Here is an 18856-nt window from a genome sequence, read left to right as displayed (position 1 = left end):
CAGCCCGGGGGGGGCATGAGACACCACACTGAGACACCCAATCTAACCGACACGGGAAGCGATAGCACCGGCACAACCCACGAGGTCAGCGGACCGAATGCGGGCATGACGGCAGCGCTGTCGGGGCCACGGTCTCCAGCCCACACTCCCCCGGCACCGGATGGGCCAACAAGCCGCTGGGCACAGGGAAATTTCCGCCCCCACGATTCCAACCCCCCCATGAGATTCCCCCATCCCGCTAGACGCGCGCCTTGTCTGCCCGAAGATGTAACCATGCCTCTTCGCAATGCAAGACCGCCACCACCGCTGAAACGCTCCGCAGCGCGGCAGCGGCCTCGCGCAGCCAGCGCGCGGTAGGCCCCGCGCCCGAACGGACACGCGGCAAGAAGCGCCACGCCCCCCCCAACCACGGCAGCCGCCGTCACGTGACACAACGGCAACCACGGCCGGCGCTGACCACCTAACGGGCAGGGGGGGGGACCCGATGCGCAGCTTGTTCCCCGCGTGTTGAGCGTAACCGCCGACACCCCGCGCCGAGGCCCCGCGTTATAAATAGGGACGGAGGTGAATCCCAGCGCCGCGGGCAGCGCTGCCATGGGGACACAACGGGGACACAACGGGGACACACCGGGGACACAACGGGACACAACGGGACACCAGGGCGGGAACGCGGCACATTGCGCTTGCCGGCCCGTCCGTGCGGCCCGAGGGATGCGGTGACACGGCGGGGAACCGGCACGGCCACGGGGACGGCGCTGTCACGGGGGGTCCCCACGGGTGTCACGCAGCGCCAGCGCGTGTCCCCGCCCCAAGGTCACCCCAAGGGCAGGGCGCGGGGCCGCGGTGACATATGGGACCGCAGGGCCGCTAAGCCACGGGGCCGTCACCCGTTAATCCGGACGGGGCGGCCCCGCGGGCAGATTGGTGCCGTGGGGACAAACGGGACCTAAAAGGGACGGAGCCCCCAAACCCCAAAACAGGGATCACCCCAATGGGACAACGGGGTCAAAGGTCAAAGATGCGGGACAGCCAGAGGGTTCCGTGCTCTGCCGCTGGACGCCGCTGGGGGCTCCTGTCTGAAGGGGGGGGTCACACACAACCTTCACCCCCCCCACACACCCCCCGCAGGTCTCAGGGGTCCATGTGCCTCTCAGTGCCCCCCCCCCCCGGCAGCGCTGTGTGGAGTTGGCCGGGTCTCAACCGCCCCCTCGGCGGCCCCGCCTGATCGAGCATCTGCCGCTGTGCGCCGGAGGGGGCGCGATGGGGGGGAGCAGCCGGACCCCCCTCCCCGGCCCCCGCCGCCCACCAGCGCTGTCAGCCGGGCAGTGGATGGATGGCTTCCTCCGCGGGACCGCCCCCCCCCCCCCCTCAGCCAGGAAGTGCCGCAGACACCGCGCGCGCCCCCCCCCGGACCCCCACCCGGGGGTGTCCCCCCACCAACACACACAAACAGCCCCACGCACCGGCACGGCCCGACACACGCAGCCGGGGCGGAGGCAGCGCCCTGCACCCCCCCAGGACTCCCCCCCCCAAAAAGGGGAAGCGGCGGCTGCGTGCCCTTCCACCCCCCCGATGCCAGGAGGGGCCTGGGGGGGGGCGGCACAGAGCAGGGATCGCGGGGCTCAGCTCACACCGCACCCCAACCTCCAGCGGCCCACATCCACCGCGGGGGGGAAGGGACCCCCCAGCCTGAATTCGGATGTCCGATGAGAACGGGGGGGGGGGGGTTCCCAGCGCTGCAGGAGCCGGGGGGTCCTGGAGCACCGACCCAAGAGGAGCCCCCGAATCTACAAAGGGAAAAGATGCGCGGGGGAAGGGGGGGGGGGAAAGGGGCAAAACCGTCACGAATCGCGGGGGGGTCCCAGCGACTGGAACCCACTGACCCCAAATACAAATAAAGCGCTAAGGGACCGACACCCCCATAGTAACAGGCTTTAGGTGGGCGCTGGGTGGGAGCTGTGGGGGTGGGAGGGGGGCGGCCATGGCAGGAGCCCCCAGAGCTCAAATAGGACGAGAAACGCGATGGGGTCTGCACACCCCAAAACAAAACGGGAAAAAGGGGGGGGGGGGAGGGGGGAATCCCGGCGAACCCCCGTTATCACAAAGGGGACAAACGGGGGAGAAGAACCGAAGAACCGAACCGAACCGCGGGGGATCCCGGCACCCGAACCGGAACGGCCCGATCTCCGCAGGGAACCCCCCCCTTCCCGGGGAGCAGCCCCTAATGGGGGGGGGCACCCGGGGCCGCTCGGGGGGGTCGCTCCGGTTCGGGGCCGCTGGGGCTGAACGCGGCTCCGCTCGTTGCCCCCCCCCAACACAATGCGGCGGGAGCGGTACCTGCGCGCGGCGCTCACGGCCGGGACGCTCCGGGTAACGGCGGCTGCATGGCGGCGAGCGGGGAGCGGAGCCGGACAACGACGGAACGGCCGAAGGGAACGAGCTCAGGGCGGGGAGGCGGCGGCCATGGCGGTCATGTGCTCGAGGGGGAAACTTTACCCGGGGTTGGGCCGGGCCGGGCGGGGCTCAGCCCGGGGCGCAGCGGCGGCGGCGGCGGCGGCGGAGAGAGGGCGGGAGGGCGCGCGCCGCCCCGCCTCCCGGTGGCCACGCCCCCTCGTTTAGCCCCGCCCCGTCGTTAGTCCCGCCCCCGCCGCGCTCTCATTCGCCCGCACTTTGCGGCCCCGCCCCTCCAGCCAATGGGGCGCCTCGTGGGCGGGGCGTTGTGCGCACGGCGCTTTGAAGCCGCGGGAAAGGCGGAAGGGGAGAAAGTGGGTGCGCGCGCCGCGCCCGGGGGGGGGGGGCGGCTTAAAGGGGCCGCGTCCTCAGCTTCAATCCCACCCCCGCCATCAGCGCTCCCATATCACAGCGCCTCCCCTGGGACGGGGCTGAGCTGATCCCTGTCTGCTCAATCGGGGCCCGGTGGGGACAGAGCCCCCCCGAGAGAGGAGGGACCGCACGGCCTGGGGGGGTCACACAGGGGGACAGGCCGAGAGAGGGGGAGGTTGGGGGAAGGGGCTGCAGCGTGTGTAGGGCCCTGCAGGGCAGCACTGCGGGGAGGGAACGGGGATACAGGGGAGACATGGAACGGTCATGATGGGGGGGGTCCAAACTGCTTCCGTGGGCTGCAGGGATAGTGGGAGAACACAGTGGGGGCAGCAATGGGGTCTGCAGGAGCTGTGGGGAATGTGGGCTCGGGGGGGGCATGGGCAGAAACAGACACACGGACAGGCAGATACATGGACACACGTGGATGGGGAGGTACATGGGCTGACACACACGGACACACACAGACACACATGGACACACACGGAGCTGTGTTGTGCATCACGGTGCTGCTGCCATTACCAGGACACAGCACCCACCATGCTGGGACAGGGGAGCAGCAGCACAGCACAGCACTGCACTGCACTGCACAGCACTACACAGTACTGCCCTCACACCCCACAGTGCCTCAGTTTCCCCACCGCACACAGCAGCGCTATGTTCCTTTCTGGTCCCTCTGCAGCCCCCTCCCCACTCAGCCCGGCCCGGCCGCCATGTGCTCAGCCTGGAGGAATGCACCAAATCACTGCCAGATGCACACATCATCCCCCCGCATCCCCCACATCCCCCCGCATCCCCCCACCCGGCCGGGCTCCCCCAGCCGCCCCCAACCCCCCACAGCACCGGGGGGCCCACGGCCGGCCACATGCCCCTATGGGATGAGTCCATGGGGTGTGTGCCGGTGTCCCCATGTGGGGTCACGCAGGGTCGCGCTGTGCCCCCCGTCCCGGTGCCCATCAGGGGCTCAGCGGAGCGGAAGCTGCTGTCAGATGGAATCTGGGTGCCGGCGGTGACAGCGCAGCGGGAGGGGACCGTGCCCGGCCACGTGGCTGCTTATGTAAGGAGAGTGCAAGGGAGGACAGCGAGGAGCTGGGGACACCGGAGAGGGGACACGGGGCCCCCACCGTGGCCGTGGGCACAGACATGGGGCACTGAGCGGGGACGGGGGGCACAGGGCGGTGGGTGCCAGGTTCCCTGTGCCATCCCATCCCTGTGGGGATCCCCAGGATGTGCCACTCAGGGCAGGTTGGCTGCGGCCTTTGCTCACATCCCCTGTGCCATCACCTCCATGCGGTGCCATGGGGGGGCCCACAGCAGCGCGGTGCCACCCGCATCACAGCTGCGTCACTGCGGTCACACACGCGGCCACCGCTTCCTTCCACCACCGGGGCTGCGTCACACGGTGGGGGGGCACACGGGGACACCCCCCCAACCCCCAAAAGGGTTTTGTCCCAACCAGCCCCACAGTGTGGGGACACAAAGTGCTGGGAATGGGGGCAAAGAGGAGGCGACAATATCTGTCCCCCCTCCCTCTATGGCTGCACATGGCAGGAGCACAGAGCAGCCCTACAGGAGGAGAGCAGCACCTTATGGGCTCATCCCAACAGCCCCGGGCTGGGGAGTGTCAGAGGTGGGGGGCGATGTTTGGATGGGGAGGGTAATGGAAGGGATTGGGGCACCCAGAGATTGCAGCCCCCCCCCCATCACTGCAGCCCCACAACCCCCCCCCCCGCAGCCGGGAAGCTGCAGAATTAGGTCAGCGCCGCCGTTATTTAACACGAGTGGAGGAGCTGGGGGGAGGGGGGGGCTGAGAGGCCAAGTGGAGCCAGCCCTGAGCCCACGGGATGGGGACACGAAGCCCACGGCAGCAGCACAATGAAGGAGGACTTTATTAGGGCCAGGAGATTGGGGGACCCCCAGGTATCCCCCCCACATTGGGGTCCCTGCACAGCTCCAACAGAGCCATCCCCACATGCAGCGGGGGGAATGCACCAAAGCTGGGGGGGCACAGGGGGCTGCAGCAGGCACCACCCTCCCATTAACAACAATTAATAAAATAATAATGATAAAACTGCATACGATATTGGCTCCAGGCTGGGAACTGAGTCGAGCGTCTGCAGTGCCACCGTGCTGCCATGGGGCCACCAAACCACAGCGCTGCCACCGAGTGTCCATGGGGCTGGATGGGGCTTAGAGCAGCCCCCGAGCCAGGATGCTGCCCACCAGCGTGGCGTCCTGCAGCGCGTGCTGCGCCTCCTCCTCCTCCACCTTCAGGGACACCTGGAGGGGGACACAGCGCTCAGCTCCATGGGGTCGGCACACCGGGGCTGCCCCATAACTGCCCCCAGGGCTGCCCCCATACCTTGGTGAGGCGAGTGTCCTTGGCGCGCTTCAGCTCCAGCACCCCACGGGACTCCAGCAGGGTGACCAGGGACAGACACTCAGCCTGGTCCACTGCAGGGAGCTGCTGCCGCCGGCACACGCGGCTGTAAGCGTCGTGGAGCTGGGAGGGCAGCGAGTGTTAATGCAGCCAGGGGAGAATGGGGACAGCGGGGAGCCCAGGGACATCAAGGGGACAACAGTGAACCCTGAAACGCTGGGGAGCTCAGGGATGATGGAGGCTGTGGGGGAACCCAAGGGACACTGGGGAGGCCACGGCCACCACTCACCTTGCCCAGGGTGACCTGGCGTGTGCGCAGGTGCCGGGTGAGCAGCAGCAGGGAACACACCAGGACCTTCTGCTGCAGTGGGAATGCGTCGCCAGCCCCAGGGCTGCACGGTGCCATCCTGTCCCCAAACACCTCCGAGAGGACGCGGGACACCTGCGGGAGCCCCACTCTCTTGGGGACGGGGCACGGCGCCGCTGTGGGGTCACCTGCAGAGGGGGGAAGGGCTTCAGGCACCGCGAGATGGGCAGAGGCACAGAGACCCCAGATGGGACCAAGGGGTCGGTGCCCCCTCAGGGGTCGGTCACTCACCCCCAGGCAGTGGTTGAAGCAGCGTTTGGCTCCGCACGTCCAGCTCCACCAGCTCCACAGCGCGCCTGAGGACACAGCCCCGTCAGCACCCAAAGGTGGGATCGGACCCCCCAGGCCACAACACAACACCATGCTGTCCCAGCACATCACACTGCTGCATGCCCCCCACACCCCCATGCTCAGAGCTGGGAGAAGCTCCATAGCAGGAAGTGCTGGGGAGCAGCAATGGGGCTGTGCAGCACGGCTGGGCCTGGCCCTGCATCACCAAACACTGCGGGTCAGAAACTCACCTGCAGACATCGAGTGCTTTACGTGCATCACCGGACACAGCAGAGACCTTCCGTGCACAGAACTGCAGGGCGCTGGGCTCGAGGACGGGGCCACCCTGCAGCTGCTGGAGGCGGCCGTGCAGGATGGCACCCAGCTGCTCTCGGCTGTATGGGGCGAAGCGCAGCAGGTGTGGGGCGGGCAGTGGGGGGGCGTGCAGACGGGCCAGCAGGCGCTCGGTGAGGTCCAGTGCGTTGGCCAACCCTACAGAGCACAGTGGGGTGAGGAGGGCAGGGGGATCCAGTGTGGGGGCCGTGGGGCCCTGATGTACAGGGGGTGGGAGTGTGTGCTCACCAATGAGGACCAGGCGGGAGCCGGGCAGCCGTGGCCACTCGAAGATGGTGTAGAGCACGTCCTGTGCCCTGCTGCCCAGCTGGTCCATCTCATCCAGCACCAGCAGCCTGTGGGACACACAGTCAGCACACAGTCAGCCCACAGCCCCACTGGGGACACAGGGACACCCGCCCCAGCCGTGCCCCCTCTGTCCCCTTCCACCCCACCCCATAGGGTGACTCACAACATGGGTCCTTTGGCCGTCAGTTGCCGCTCCAGTCGCCGTACCAGCTCCCTGCCGCCTGCCCCGGCCGTGGGCAGCCCCAGCTGCTCCGCCACCGCAGGGAACACGGCGTGTGCACTGCTCAGTGCCATGCAGTTCAGCACCGCGCTGCGGCTGCCCGACAGCTCGTCCTGCAGGGACGGGGCAGAGTCACATCGGGGTGTCTGCATCCCACTGCCCACCATATATAGTCCCATAGAAGCACCCCATGTGCTCACTCTGAGCTTCATGCACTGCAAAGCCCATGAGCGCAGTGAGGAGCAGATGGGATCCCAGGGCTGGGGCTGAGGCTGGAGGTGCCAGACGCCGTCCCCACGTTCTGGGTCTGTCACTCACCCCTCCGTCCCGCAGCACGCAGCTCACACAGGCTGTTTTCCCGGTGCCGGGTGCTCCTGCGATGTACAGGCTGCCGGGGCGCCGTGCAGCCAGGTGGTCCCGCAGGAACTGCCGGATGGTGCCCACCTCCCGCTCACGGCCATGCAGGCGCTCGGGCACCGCCACGTGCAGCACCCGCTTGGCCTGTTGGTAACATGTTCCTATGGCAAAGGGGGAGAAACCAGGGGGTGAGGGTGGGCAACGGGCCGGGGCTGCTCACAGTTCTATGGACGGGCCGTGCCACCATCCACACGCACCTTCCTGCCTGAAGAGGCTGCGGGTCGGCCCTGAGCTGCGTCTCGAGCCCTGCGGTGTCTCCTGCCTGTGCTGTGGGTTGGCCGGTCCCGGGCTGTTCTGCTTTGCTGGGGAGGCCGCGGGGTCCCCGAACAGCGCCCTGCAGCCGCGGTTCTCCTTGCAGCGCTTGGCCGGGGAGCACGGCGTGACGTGGGGCACGTTGCACAGGTTGTCATCGCCTGCAGGAGCCGCGTGTGAGCGGGGACAACGCAGCCCCACGTCACGTCACGGCGCTCAGTGTCGGGGCCGCCCCCACCCGGGGGGGCAGCGCTTCTTACCCAGGCGTTTGCGGGGGCTGAGGGGCAGCGCTGAGCCCCGCGGGGACGGCGGCGACAGGCGGAGAACGGCGGGGTCTGTGGGGCCGGGGGCGGCCGGGGGGATCTTGGCGGCACAGCGGGCGCTTCTCCGCCGGGGGAACGCGATGGTGGGTTGGAGCTGCGGGCGGGCGGCGGACATGGCTGCGGCCTGCGGGGATCGGGGCGGTCACGGCGGAACCACCCGAGCTGCCCCCGCCCCACAACCAGCCCCACGCAGCCCCCAACCCACAGCGGCCCCACGCAGCCCCCCTCAGCCCCCAGCCCCGCTCCACGGAGCGCAGCCCCACAGCGAGACCCGAAACTGCTGCCCTTATCCACAGCCCGCCCCACAAGTCAGACCCCCATGTCCTCACAGCACCATCCCACACGAGCCCCCCTGCCCTGCCGCAGCCCCACAGCCGTGCCCCATCCCATCCCATCCCCATCCCATTCCGATCCGATCCCATCCCATCCCATTCCCCCCGCTCCCCACTCACCCTCTCGCGCCAATTCACCCCTCAGCTCCGCACTTCCCGCCACCAGCCCGGCCAGGCCCCGCCCCCTTCACTCCATTGGCCGCTTCTCACGGCGCCGGCGCCAACCGCGAGATCTCGCGCCAAACCTCCGGCGGGGCGGGGCATAGAGCGGCCAATGGGCGGCAGCGCGCGGGGCACGCCGGGAGGCGCGGGCGAAGGCGCGCTGCACACCGGGAGATGTAGTCCAGAGCGCGGGAAGCCCCGCCCCCCCCATATCTCCCCCCCATCCCGGCCATGTCGCTCCGTTATCTCCGTTATCTCCGTTATCTCCTTTATTAACTCAGTTCCAATATCCCGGTTCCGTGTCCCATCCCCCCATGTCTGAGCGCAGCGCTCAGGGCGCCCTTTAGTGCCCCCCCACCCCGGGGGGATCCCACGTGATACCGAACAGCCCCACACGGTTCGGTTCCGGTTCCGGTTCGGTTCCGTCCCCGCCGCAGCTTCACAACGTCCCGAATGGACCCGAACCGTCCAACGAGCCCCGCACGGTCAGAGCCCGCAGCCCCCACGCAGCCCACACACCCCCCGTGTCCCGGTGTCACAGCTCCCCCCGTGGGTCCCACCCCACGGTCCCACCCCACGGGACCCCCCGGCTCAGCCCGTGTCCGTGTCCATCCCGGGCTCCAACCTGGGGCTGCGGGGCCGGGAGCCGCGTGGGATGGAGCCGATGGGGGTCGGTGCGTCCCGTGTCCCGGGGGCGCTGAAGGTGCCGGGATTCTCATGCAGGTTCATGGGGTGGGTCCGGCTGGAGGCGGGAGCAGCTCCGGGCTGCGCTCAGCACCGAGCGGCACCGGCTCGGCCTCACCTGGGGATGGGGGGCAGCGGGGGGGCCCCGCGCGTGGCTGCAAGGAGAGAACGAGGTGAGAAACCAGGGCTGCACAACCAGCATCAAACCCCCCCTTCGTGCCACTCCAGCGCTGTGATGTGAGCAGCAGCCGCTGCAGCACACAGAGCTCGGGGCCTTTCAAATCCACATTAAACATTCATGGCTCTAAAAATAACCCGGCAGCCGCTCTCCCCAGAGTCCCCCCCGGGATCCGCAGGGCTGGCACTGCAGCACGGCAACGCTCCGTGCAGGATGTGCCGCAGCCAGCGTGGAACGATGGGGATGCAGGCAGTGCTGGGGCAATGGGAGGCTCCTAAACCCACCTGCCCCATTGCAGCGCTTCAAAGGGAGGGCCCTGCACAGCCCTCCAGCACCAAACGCCCCCAGCACAGGGGCAGCAAGCTGCCAGCACAGCCAGCATCCACACATGGGGAGCCCAGGGGAAAGGCCACAGCGCTGGGCTGGGAGCAGGACAAGGACCGAGCACTGCAGGGCACGGTGGGGACCATGGGACGCTGTGCCCCTCCTACCTCTGTTTGTTTTGCTGGGGTAGATTCTCTGGAAGTATTTATATTCTTCTGGGGCTGGAAAGTCTTCGACGGGGTGAAATGAGTATTTGGATTCAAAGTCATCTGCAGAGAAACAAAAACCAGGCGGGTCAGGAACAGGCTGCAGATGGGAGTCAAGGCTGAAGTGTCAGCTCTGCCTGGGACCCCCAGGGCTCCCCCCAGCCCCCCCAGCCCCACTCACCCAGGAATGCTCTGACAGTGGCAATGGAGTCCCGGTGCCCGTTCCTCACTGGTGGTGGGGGTGGGGGGGGTCCTGCAGGCGTCCGGGTGGGCGGTGGGGGCGGCTTCCCACGGCTGGGGGGCTCAGTGGAACCATGCAGTCTGTAGGGGGGTGGGGGCGGGGGGGCATCACGCCCCCCATTCCGCAGCATGGGTGGTGGGGGCGGCGGGGCTGCAAGGAGAGCAGGGTCAGCATCAGAGCAGTGGCACAATGGGAACAACAGCAACATCCCCCAGCCCTGCAGCGGGGACAGGGACATCCTCCCCACCAGCCCCAAGGGTGGGGGAGAGCAGGGCCAGGTGGGCACAAGCCCCCAGCTCCCAGCCCAGGGGCCGAGCTGACCCAGGCAGGTACCAAAGCAGTGGCCCTGCTGACCCTCCCCTCGCTCCCACCAAAGCACAGTGGCAGGTCGTGCTCCTCATTAGGCTAATTACACACAGACTGAGGCAGGGACAGCCAGCCCTAACTCAGCACAGGGTTCTGGCAGGGCCTGAAGCACGGCGGCTTGGCAGGGGCCCAGGCTGGAGCTGTGGGCTGGACACGGAGCCCAGCAGCAGGGGGGGGCACCGGGACAACGTCATCCCTGCTCCCAGCAGAGGGACGAGGAAGGGGCTTCACAGTCACCTCTTGGGAGGGGGCACAGCACCACTGTGTGCACACATGAGACATCATGACTGCATCGGGGCGTCTGAACCTCCCAGTGCCAAATCCAGCACAGAACGGAGCTGGAGCATTCCTGAGGCTGTGCTGCAGCCCTTTGTCACCGCCCCTGTGACATTTGGGAAGCTCAGGGGAAAAGCCTCAGTGTGCAGCTCCAGCCATGCTGCTCTCCCACCCCAGGAGGACACGGCATCCACGTGTGCCTGAGCTGCACAGCCAGCAACAGACAAGAAGAGCCAGACACAACCAGGGGTGTCAACAGGACGAGACAACCCAGCAGCCACCCCTGGGCTCAATCTCAATGGGAACTGCCCTGTGCAAGCAGAACCACCTCACTGCTTCCCAGCACCAATAGATGCCTGGGCATCTCCCAGCAGCCACAAACAGCCCAACCACAACGGGGCCCAGCAGCAGAGCTCTCACCTGCACCACGGCTGGGGGGGTCTCGTGCTGGCGGTGGGGGGCGGCTGCTCTGGAGGGACGGGGAGGCCGAGGCAGGTGGCGGCGGCGCGAGACCCCGCAAGGGGCCCGTTGTCTTCCTGTGCAGGGAGTTGTGCCGCTGCGGCAGCTCCGGGGCAGACTCGTTGATGGGGCTGGAGGGGCCGTTGGGGACGCCGGGGGGTTGCCGGTAAGGGGGCGGCGGGGGGGCGAGGGACTGGTTCTGAGCCCCGGACCCCGTTCGGATACTGACTGGGGAGGGCGGGGGCTTGACGGGTGGAGGGGCGGGGGGTCCATCCCTGCCAGCGGGCGCTCGCTGTCCCGGGGTGGGCGGAAGGGGCTTCTCCCGGTTGTACGAGGAGACCTTGGGGCCGTGTGCCGGCGGGGGGGCGGGCGGCGCGGCAGCTCTGCGGCCCGGAGGGGGGGGCGGCGGGGCGGACGAGCTGTGCTTCATGCCGGTACCACCCGCGGTGCCGGGTCGGGACAGGTCCGGCAGGGACGGCCGCTGCGTGCGCGGCAGCTCCGGCGGAGACGATCGGCTGCTGTCAGAATCATCCTGAGGTCGGCTGCTGCTGGCCGGCACCGGGGGCCTGGGGGCAGCGGCTCTGCAGCCCGGAACTTGCAGGGTTTGCTTCCCAGAGCTGTCTGCAGGGAGGGAAAGCGCAGTGAGCCACCAGGCACAGCGAGGGACGGCTCGGGGCAGCCTGCCCGCTCTGCGGCGAGGGCCAGACCACGGGGAGTGCTGTCTGGCACCGGCAGGGAGCTGGCACCACTCACAGCCACACGCAGCTCCTCTCTCACCGCTCACTGCCTGGCTGGAAGGCAGGCTGCCACAGAAAATAGCAGCGAGGAGCGTTCAGCAGCGCACGCAGCACTGCGAGGAGGGCAGTGTGCTGGGGATGCCGAGGCACAGAGAACACCACCCGTCTGCAGCCGCATGTGGGGGCAGTTTGAAGTCCCTGCTGACAACCAGCTGAATGTCCCATGCAAACACAGCAGATCCTCAACCTTTTCCTGCTCAGGGATCTCCAGGGAGCCCTTCACTAACCACAGTCTGAGGGCCTTTACCTGAGCTGTCCTTTGCTCCCACGGGTCTGAGCTTGGGCACACCCCCTTGGAAGAGGCCTCCTTTGGGCTGGATCCCAGCTGAGCTGGAGCCGTAGCTGCTGCCACCGCTGCCCTTGGGCTCTGGAAGGACAAAGGCACAGAGGTTATACTTGGTGTAACCGGCTCCTCCAACCAGGAGCCACTGGTGAGTACACGGCTGAGGGCCCCGAGTCCACCCTGATGTGCAGAGCAGCACCCAGTGTGGGGACATGCTGGGGGATACTCACTCTCTAGGATTGGGGCGCTGCGGTCATTGATTTGTGTCACTTTCTTTAGCTTGGTCCCTTTACAGATGTCCTGCAGGAGGGCTCCGCGCCCACGCTGCTCCTCTCGGCTCAATTTTGGTGGCTCTGTGTTTGCCTGCAGATGAGAAGCCTCTTAGCAGCAGCTCACCCCAGTGCAGAACAGGCACAGCTCAGCCGGCCCTTCCCATTCCTGCCCCACTGAGCCCCACAGCACCCCAGCTCCTGCACCCTCAACCCACAGCTGAGTCCAAAACAAGGGACACAGAGGCACAGCCACGGGTTGGAGGGGATCCAGAGGCACAGACAAGAAGCACCAAGTACAGACAGACCGGTACAAGTAACATGGACAGATGGCAGCGTGCCGAGGGAAGCCCTTACCTGACTGAAGGTGGGGGGTGGGGGGGGCCCGGGGGGCGGCGGCGGTGGGGGTGGGATCGGCATGGTGGGCCGGCTGCGGCTGCTCAGTGCTGGGGATGAGCCTGGTCATTCATTCCTGTGGTAAGGGAAGAAGCAGTCAGGACTGAGGGGAAAGAAGAGGAGAAACACCTTCCACCTGGGGCTACAGCCACACAGAGGCCCCAGGGCTCCTGCCCCACCACATTCCCAACCCACTGCTGCTGTCCCATGCTCAGGTGACAGCAAATACACCATGTCCAACTCCACCGTACCAACCCCACAGACGTCCTCAAAGGTGTCTGCGTGAGCCAGCAGCCACACAAGCATTCCCAGCACAGATCTCATTACATTGCAACCCACCTGATCCCCAAACGCTGCCATCCCCTCCACAGCTCAGCCCGGGCTGCTCTCAGCAGTGCAGCTCATAGTCCAGGTTGGACTCAGAGTGGGGACAGGAAGGAGCCTGAATCAGCAGGAGGTGCGGGTCGGGCTCGTGCCTCTGACAGCAGCACCACGGGTTGTGCCACCCCGGCAGCTCAGGGAATAGGAATGCAGTGATGGGAGGCCCGTGTGCACCCTGGGACGTCCAGGTGTCCCTCCCCAGAGCAGCAGCTTCTGCCTCAGGGAAACCCACAACACCAGCACCAAGCAGGAGCACAGTGGGTCTGCACCCGCACCTTTTGCCTCCTGATCCCATATCCCCAGGCCATGAGAGCAGAGCAGCCATCACCACATTTACACAAATGTTATTTCTTTTACAGACCCCTTCTCACCTTCTACAATAAACTACAATTTACTGCTGCTGCAGCACACGATCGGGTCCATCTTCAGGCCACATCCACGCTCCATATCATTGCAGAGCACGGGGACACATCCCTGCAGCACCAAGGCAATGCCAGCAGCTCCTTCTGCCCTCCAGCCAACCGCCAGCACTCTGCAGCGTGAGAAAACAAGTACATAAATCACCTGCAATTAAAAGCAGCCCTTCTGCTGGGTGAGAAGCTCCTCAACTGCCTTGCAAGAAAATAGCAGGATTCAGAGGGAAGCAGCAGCCAGCCTGCGGCTCCAGCCCTCACCTCTCACACCAGGGTGTGCACACCTCAACCTGAGTTGGAGTCACACCAGACAGAGGGATGCTGCAGGGGGAGCACAGCCATGCACAGCCCATCTGCCTGCATGGGTGGAGAGGACAGGGAAAGTCCCAGAGCAGTGTCACCTCCTGAGGTCACAGCTGAGCAGAGGGGCATCTCTACAAAGAAAACCATGAGTCACTCTGCCTTATCTCACATGGCCCTGAGCTGCTGCCTTGCTGAACGCCGCATCCAGATGAAGGCTCTGACCTAGAAGTGCGAGGAGTTTAAGCTAAAGCAGCTTGAGGATAAAGCGGAGCCAAATTCCCCAGAAACGGGTCATTTCATCGCAGCACGCAGCCCTGGATCAGCAGAAGGTCACATTGAGAAACAGAAATCCAGAGGCACCCAACACTGCACATGGCAGCACCCACCACTTCAAACCATGAGAAACACCGGGTGATTGTGATTGCTATCTGTCTCTAACAAAGCCCACGTCCTTAATGCTCCTGAGGACAGACAGGCTGATAAAGACAGGGAGACACGAGCTACAGCCTCCAAGGGTGAAAAAACCCCACAGGGCTCTCCCGGTGCTGCTCACCACCCCTTGATGTCTCACATAGGACTTAGGGAAACTGGGTGCTTTGAAACAATGCCGCTCAGACAGCGGCTGCTCTGCATTTCTCCCCTTTGTTCCTCAGCACCGCAGCTCCTTCCCCTGAGCTCTGCTGAGCTCCATATGCCGCAGCAGCAGCGAAAGTGATTTGGAAGACGTGAATCAGGGCAGCGTGAAAGGCAGCGTGAGATCAAAGCGGTCTCGCAGGCAGGAGGGGCGGGCTGGCACCTCGGCTCTCCTTCAAGATACAAACAAGAACCACGGAGCTGTGGGAACATCGGGAGGAAGGAGAGGTGTGAAAAGCCATCGCTCCGGAGCAGCTCCCTGCAGCCATGACAGCCCTGCAGAGCAATGCTCAGCACACAGCAGGGAGCAGCTCTGCTGCCACAACCCCCCCCCCCCAGGCTGTGTTTGGGGCTCAAGGTGCCACCAAAGCCCGGCGCTCCCTCCCATCAGGTCGCAGGAGCTGAGCTGTGTTTACAGGCATTTTGCAGGGCGCTCTGTGCCAAGGGGAAGCACCGTGCCCTGACAGCAGCCCTGCACTGTGCCCGCTCCTCACGTTGGGCTCGGGGCTGTTTTTAGCCGTGACCTTCAGCCGCCGTTTCCGAGCTTTCCAGGGGATCTGGGCACTGCAGCAGGTCTGTGTTTCACAGCCACGCTGCTCCAGCCTGTATTTGCAAAGCCGAGATGAAGCAGCTCCATCCTCAGGGAGGCAGCGGCTTTGAACTGCAGATCAAGAGGAATTTCCAGCCCTCTGATGTCGGCTGCAGAATGCAGCTGCACCGGTTCGGGGAGGCCTTCCCAGCCTGGCCCCGGTCGCTCCCTGCCCGCCGCCCCCGCCCCGCTCCTTTTCCTGTCCTCCCTTCCCATCCCAACCTCCTCACCCTGAGCACAGCCCTCCCAGGCCCAGGCCCTGACATTTCAGCCCATTCTGAGCGAGGGTTTGGACAGCCCCGAAGGTGCGCCATAAATAATGTATCCCAAAAGACAGCCATCACAGCATTTAAGGTCACTGAGGCTTTTAAAATGGTATCAGCGTGCTTTCAGAGCGAGAGCTGCCACCTCGATTTGGAGCGGCTGGGAGAGCAGGAGCATCTCTGTGTGCAGCCAGCCACGCTCCGACCCCGCGGGACTCAGACTCTCACTGTGAATTATTCACAACCCACGGTCACTGACAGCGCCTTCTTAAAACCCCCAACAAGAAGATCCCCACGCCCCAAGGATCAGCTCTGCAGCACCTTGTGCGGCTGCAGCCTCCACCAGCACAGCCCGATCCCTCACAGCTCTGCACGGAGCTCGGTTCATTTGGCAGAGGAAACGTTTAATCAGCGGGAGGACTCACGTCCTGCCATTAGGCTGCGGCAAAGGATGGAGCAGGAAGGGCCCTTCCCATGGGGCCGGCACACTTCCCTGCTGCTCCGTTGTGGATGCCAGCTCTGGAGAGGAAGGCGGGGAGGGAAAGGTGGCACAGGCAGGGCCGGACAGCACAGCTCAGCCCTCCTGTGCTCCCACCACCATCCAATGGCTCCAGCAGGAGGAAGCAGAGGGAGACGCGAGGACTTCCCGAGGGCGACTCGTGGCTGGGAATAATGAGCAGCGCAGCCACGTCCCACGGAGAACAATGTGCTGCAGGACGGACAGAAGCGCTTTGTAGCAGCTGCCAAACACGCACCTTCCCACATCGAGACCGGAGCAACTGGGGCTGCTCGAGGACAACACGAGGCTCCAGCAGGATGGGAGCAGAGGGGCCCAGCCGTCCCCATGCAACAATTCATGTGCCAGACACGTCGGCTGCTACATGCTGCAGCAAAGCATCGCTGCCCGCCTGCAGGCTCAGCCAGGCTGCAGGTGAAGCAGCACCAGCAAAGGGAAACCGACTGAACCCGCGGCCTTCCCCACCCTCACTGTGTGCAGCTCGGTGCAGAACAGCCCTGGTGGCATCATGTGGCAGCAGCTCCAGCTCAACACCCTGAGCTGACACTGACAGCAGCTGCTGTGCCCGCTGGGGAAACAGCGCTGGGATCACTGGGTGGGACGGGCTGCATGGGGAGCCAAGCGCTGTCAGTGAGTGCCCTGCACTGCCAGGTCAGCAGGTGCCAAGAACACACTGTGAGCTCATGGCCAGCACAGAGGGGAAAGAGGGCTCGCTCTGAGACGTGACCTACTAATGCGAGGTGACAGACAGAGGCTCTGAGGACAAGGCTGCACGGTCCCTGCGTGCCAGCACTGCTGCTGAGCATGGAGCTGCCCCACAGCTCAGGGTCTGTGTGGCTCCTGAGCAGCCCACAGCTGTCAGTTCAACTCACAGTGGGAAAGCAAAGTGGAGCACGAGCCTCCGCAGCGTCACTCCTCACCACACAAACATCTCTGCCCAGGTGCCACGTCCCTGGCTGGTCCGGCCGGTGCTGCAGGTATCTCCAGATCTCCTGACAACATGCTTGGGAGAAAGGAAGCAAAGAGGAACAGGAAGGGGCCGTGGGAAGCAGCACAGAGAAACAGCAGCTGAGCACGGTGCTGCAGAGGGCACAGAGCTGCAGGGCTTAGGAGTCTTTGCTCTCAGCACTGCGATGCCCACGGGCTACTGATCCAGCTCAGGAAAAGACCAATGCACATTCAAGCCAAGCCGGTAACACTGGAGCAAGCAGTGAGACAGGAGCTGTGCTCATTCCAGCACTGCCCTGGCAGAGACAGCAGAAACCCAACACGCTCGGCCCCTCGCTCTGAGGGCACTTCCCTCCCTCCCCCCCCTCCGCTCCCTCCTCCCACCTTTGCTTCCCAGCAGAAAGCTACTTCTTTGGCAGAGCAAATCTGCCTTCCTTCCAAGCAGCCAGATGTAAGTAAGTAGGTCAGACAAGGACCAGAGCGCCTCCACGACAGCACTTTAAAGCAAAGCAAAGCGGGCAGCGAGCCCTGACCTGGAACGCGCCCTGGCACCAGCAGAGCGGGGCAGCCTGCGTCACACCGAGGTAACGCGCCCAGACCCGGCTCTGCAAGGGCAGAAAGCCCCACAGCCTGGCTGTGCTCCTGCACGGCAGCTTGTAATTCAGGGCCTGACGTCCTGCAGCTACAGAGGCCACAAACTCTGCAGCCTCACACACCGCAGCGCCGGCTGGCGAGGAGCCACACACCTACTTACAGCTGGAGGAATGAATTCAGGTCTCACACGCTGCAGAAGCAGCAGAGCAGGGGGTGAAGGTGGCAGAATGGTGCCAGTCAGCCATGCTGACATCCCAGCACACGCTCACGGTGGCGCTGGGCTTGGCACAACGACAGCACAGAGGGATGGAGCCAAGCCCGCCCTCGCCCTGCCCGGCACAAAGAGGGGTCTGTGCTGGCAGCCATGGGAAAGCAGGCTGCGTGCTCGCATTCCTATGGGGCCAGGGGGGTGGCTCTGGTGCTGGGAAGCAGCCCCTTCCCACAGCCACTGTGCTCAGCCAAGGTGCAAAGAGGGAACTGCACCCAGAGGCTCCGTGGAGCTGGAACATCTCAGGGATGGAAGGTGCTCATCAAACACGAACCAGCCCAGCAGCCGAGCTGTGGATGCAGCACGTGATCCTGCAGCGCGCCCTGCACTGCACATCCCAGCCCAGGAGCCAGACAGGCCGGCTCAGCTCCTTTGTGGCCAACAGCAGCAACACCCAGAGCAGAGCGCAGGGCAGGCCGGGGCAGCACAGGCCGGCAGTGCACAAAGCCAACAATGCCAAAGGTGAAGCAGGGCTGCCATGGGACAGCGGCACCTCTCAGAGCAAACCTGTGAGGGGCAGCGCTGTGCTGCAATGCATGGAAACGACTGCCATGCAAAAGCTGGGCCTGCAGCCGGCACAGGGAACATAACACCGGCTGTACCCGCTGTACCCGGTCGGTGTCAGCTGCGGGGCGGGGGCAGCTCGCAGCTCCCCGTGTGTTACCAGCGGGCCCCAAACGTTCGGTATAACGGGGTGTGAGGGGACACCGGCATCCGACAGAGCGGGACGGCAGCGACGGGGGCTCAGGGAGGGGAAACACCGGGACGGGACGGCACCGGGACAGCGGCGAACAGCCCACCGGCAGCACCGGGCTCTGAGACACACACACACACACACACACATGTACCACCCCATCCCTGCACACACACACACACACACACACACACACACACAGCGGCTGAGGTCGCTGCAGGGCGGTCGGGCCCTCCATGTAGGCCGCACCCCCCGCCCAGGCCCTGCCGGCTGCTCCCCGACCCTGCTCCGTTACCCAACTCGGGCCCAGCATCACACCGCTCGGCTCGTCCTCCCCGTCCCGCAGACCCCTCAGTCCCGTCCCGTCCCGTCCCGTCCCGTCCCGTCCCGTCCCGTTCCATTCCTCACCTCCTCCCGCCGCACCCGGAAACGCGGCCCAGCGGCGCCCTCCGCCTCCAGCCGCCCCGTAACAAAATGGCGCCCGCCGCTCCACGACTGCGCCTGCGCGGCCGCGATGCGGAAGTGGGCGGAGCGGGGCGCCATGTTGGAGAGACCGGGCGGACATTTTGGGAAGGGCGCTGTGCCTCGG

The 18856-nt window shown here is 65.6% G+C and overlaps 3 protein-coding genes across 4 annotated transcripts in view; all 3 read right to left on the bottom strand.

Moving 5' to 3' along the window:
- Window positions 1–2564, bottom strand: part of RARA (retinoic acid receptor alpha) — a 12743-nt gene extending 10179 nt beyond the window's left edge. Inside the window, exon 1 of the mRNA XM_015885946.2 lies at window positions 2338–2564. The gene's annotated coding sequence lies outside the window, so the exon portion shown is untranslated. The remainder of the gene's footprint in view (window positions 1–2337) is intronic.
- A 2122-nt stretch (window positions 2565–4686) lies between these two features.
- Window positions 4687–8260, bottom strand: CDC6 (cell division cycle 6). The gene is made up of 11 exons (XM_015885986.2): window positions 8144–8260; window positions 7629–7816; window positions 7314–7529; window positions 7018–7217; window positions 6643–6812; window positions 6420–6526; window positions 6089–6329; window positions 5799–5863; window positions 5490–5695; window positions 5183–5323; window positions 4687–5100 (listed from the first exon to the last, which is right to left on the bottom strand). The coding sequence occupies exons 2-11, from the start codon at window positions 7804–7806 to the stop codon at window positions 5011–5013; spliced, it is 1614 nt and encodes a 537-aa protein (XP_015741472.1). The 5' UTR covers window positions 7807–7816; window positions 8144–8260; the 3' UTR covers window positions 4687–5010.
- Window positions 8261–8432: 172 nt separating this feature from the next.
- WIPF2 (WAS/WASL interacting protein family member 2) lies at window positions 8433–18776 on the bottom strand. 2 transcript variants are annotated; one of them, XM_015885850.1, is made up of 9 exons: window positions 18676–18776; window positions 13417–13577; window positions 12626–12740; window positions 12230–12362; window positions 11964–12083; window positions 10881–11540; window positions 9759–9968; window positions 9539–9640; window positions 8433–9024 (listed from the first exon to the last, which is right to left on the bottom strand). In XM_015885850.1, exons 3-9 carry the CDS (start codon window positions 12686–12688, stop codon window positions 8984–8986), a joined length of 1329 nt encoding a protein of 442 aa, XP_015741336.1. In that variant the 5' UTR covers window positions 12689–12740; window positions 13417–13577; window positions 18676–18776; the 3' UTR covers window positions 8433–8983. The 2 variants fall into 2 exon arrangements, with proteins under 2 accessions (XP_015741336.1, XP_015741337.1); XM_015885851.1 differs by lacking the exon at window positions 18676–18776 and adding an exon at window positions 16636–16766.
- Window positions 18777–18856: the final 80 nt, after the last annotated feature.

Source organism: Coturnix japonica, chromosome 27 (genome assembly GCF_001577835.2).
Source record: "Coturnix japonica isolate 7356 chromosome 27, Coturnix japonica 2.1, whole genome shotgun sequence".
Lineage (NCBI taxonomy): Eukaryota > Metazoa > Chordata > Aves > Galliformes > Phasianidae > Coturnix > Coturnix japonica.
This window is presented reverse-complemented; position numbering and strand designations above follow the sequence as displayed.

What these genes read in the sequence shown, in the direction of transcription:
- CDC6 (XM_015885986.2), bottom strand. Translation starts at nt 7,806, where the DNA reads ATGTCCGCCGCCCGCCCGCAGCTCCAACCCACCATCGCGTTCCCCCGG. An exon ending in CAGCCCCCGCAAACGCCTGG is followed by an intron (nt 7,530 to 7,628) that starts GTAAGAAGCGCT and finishes CGGCTCCTGCAG; the next exon opens with GCGATGACAACCTGTGCAAC. An exon ending in GCCAGGTCACCCTGGGCAAG is followed by an intron (nt 5,324 to 5,489) that starts GTGAGTGGTGGC and finishes CTGCCCTCCCAG; the next exon opens with CTCCACGACGCTTACAGCCG.
- WIPF2 (XM_015885850.1), bottom strand. Translation starts at nt 12,688, where the DNA reads ATGCCGATCCCACCCCCACCGCCGCCGCCCCCCGGGCCCCCCCCACCC. An exon ending in GGGAGCAAAGGACAGCTCAG is followed by an intron (nt 11,541 to 11,963) that starts GTAAAGGCCCTC and finishes CCCTCCCTGCAG; the next exon opens with ACAGCTCTGGGAAGCAAACC. An exon ending in CCCCCCCAGCCGTGGTGCAG is followed by an intron (nt 9,969 to 10,880) that starts GTGAGAGCTCTG and finishes CTCTCCTTGCAG; the next exon opens with CCCCGCCGCCCCCACCACCC.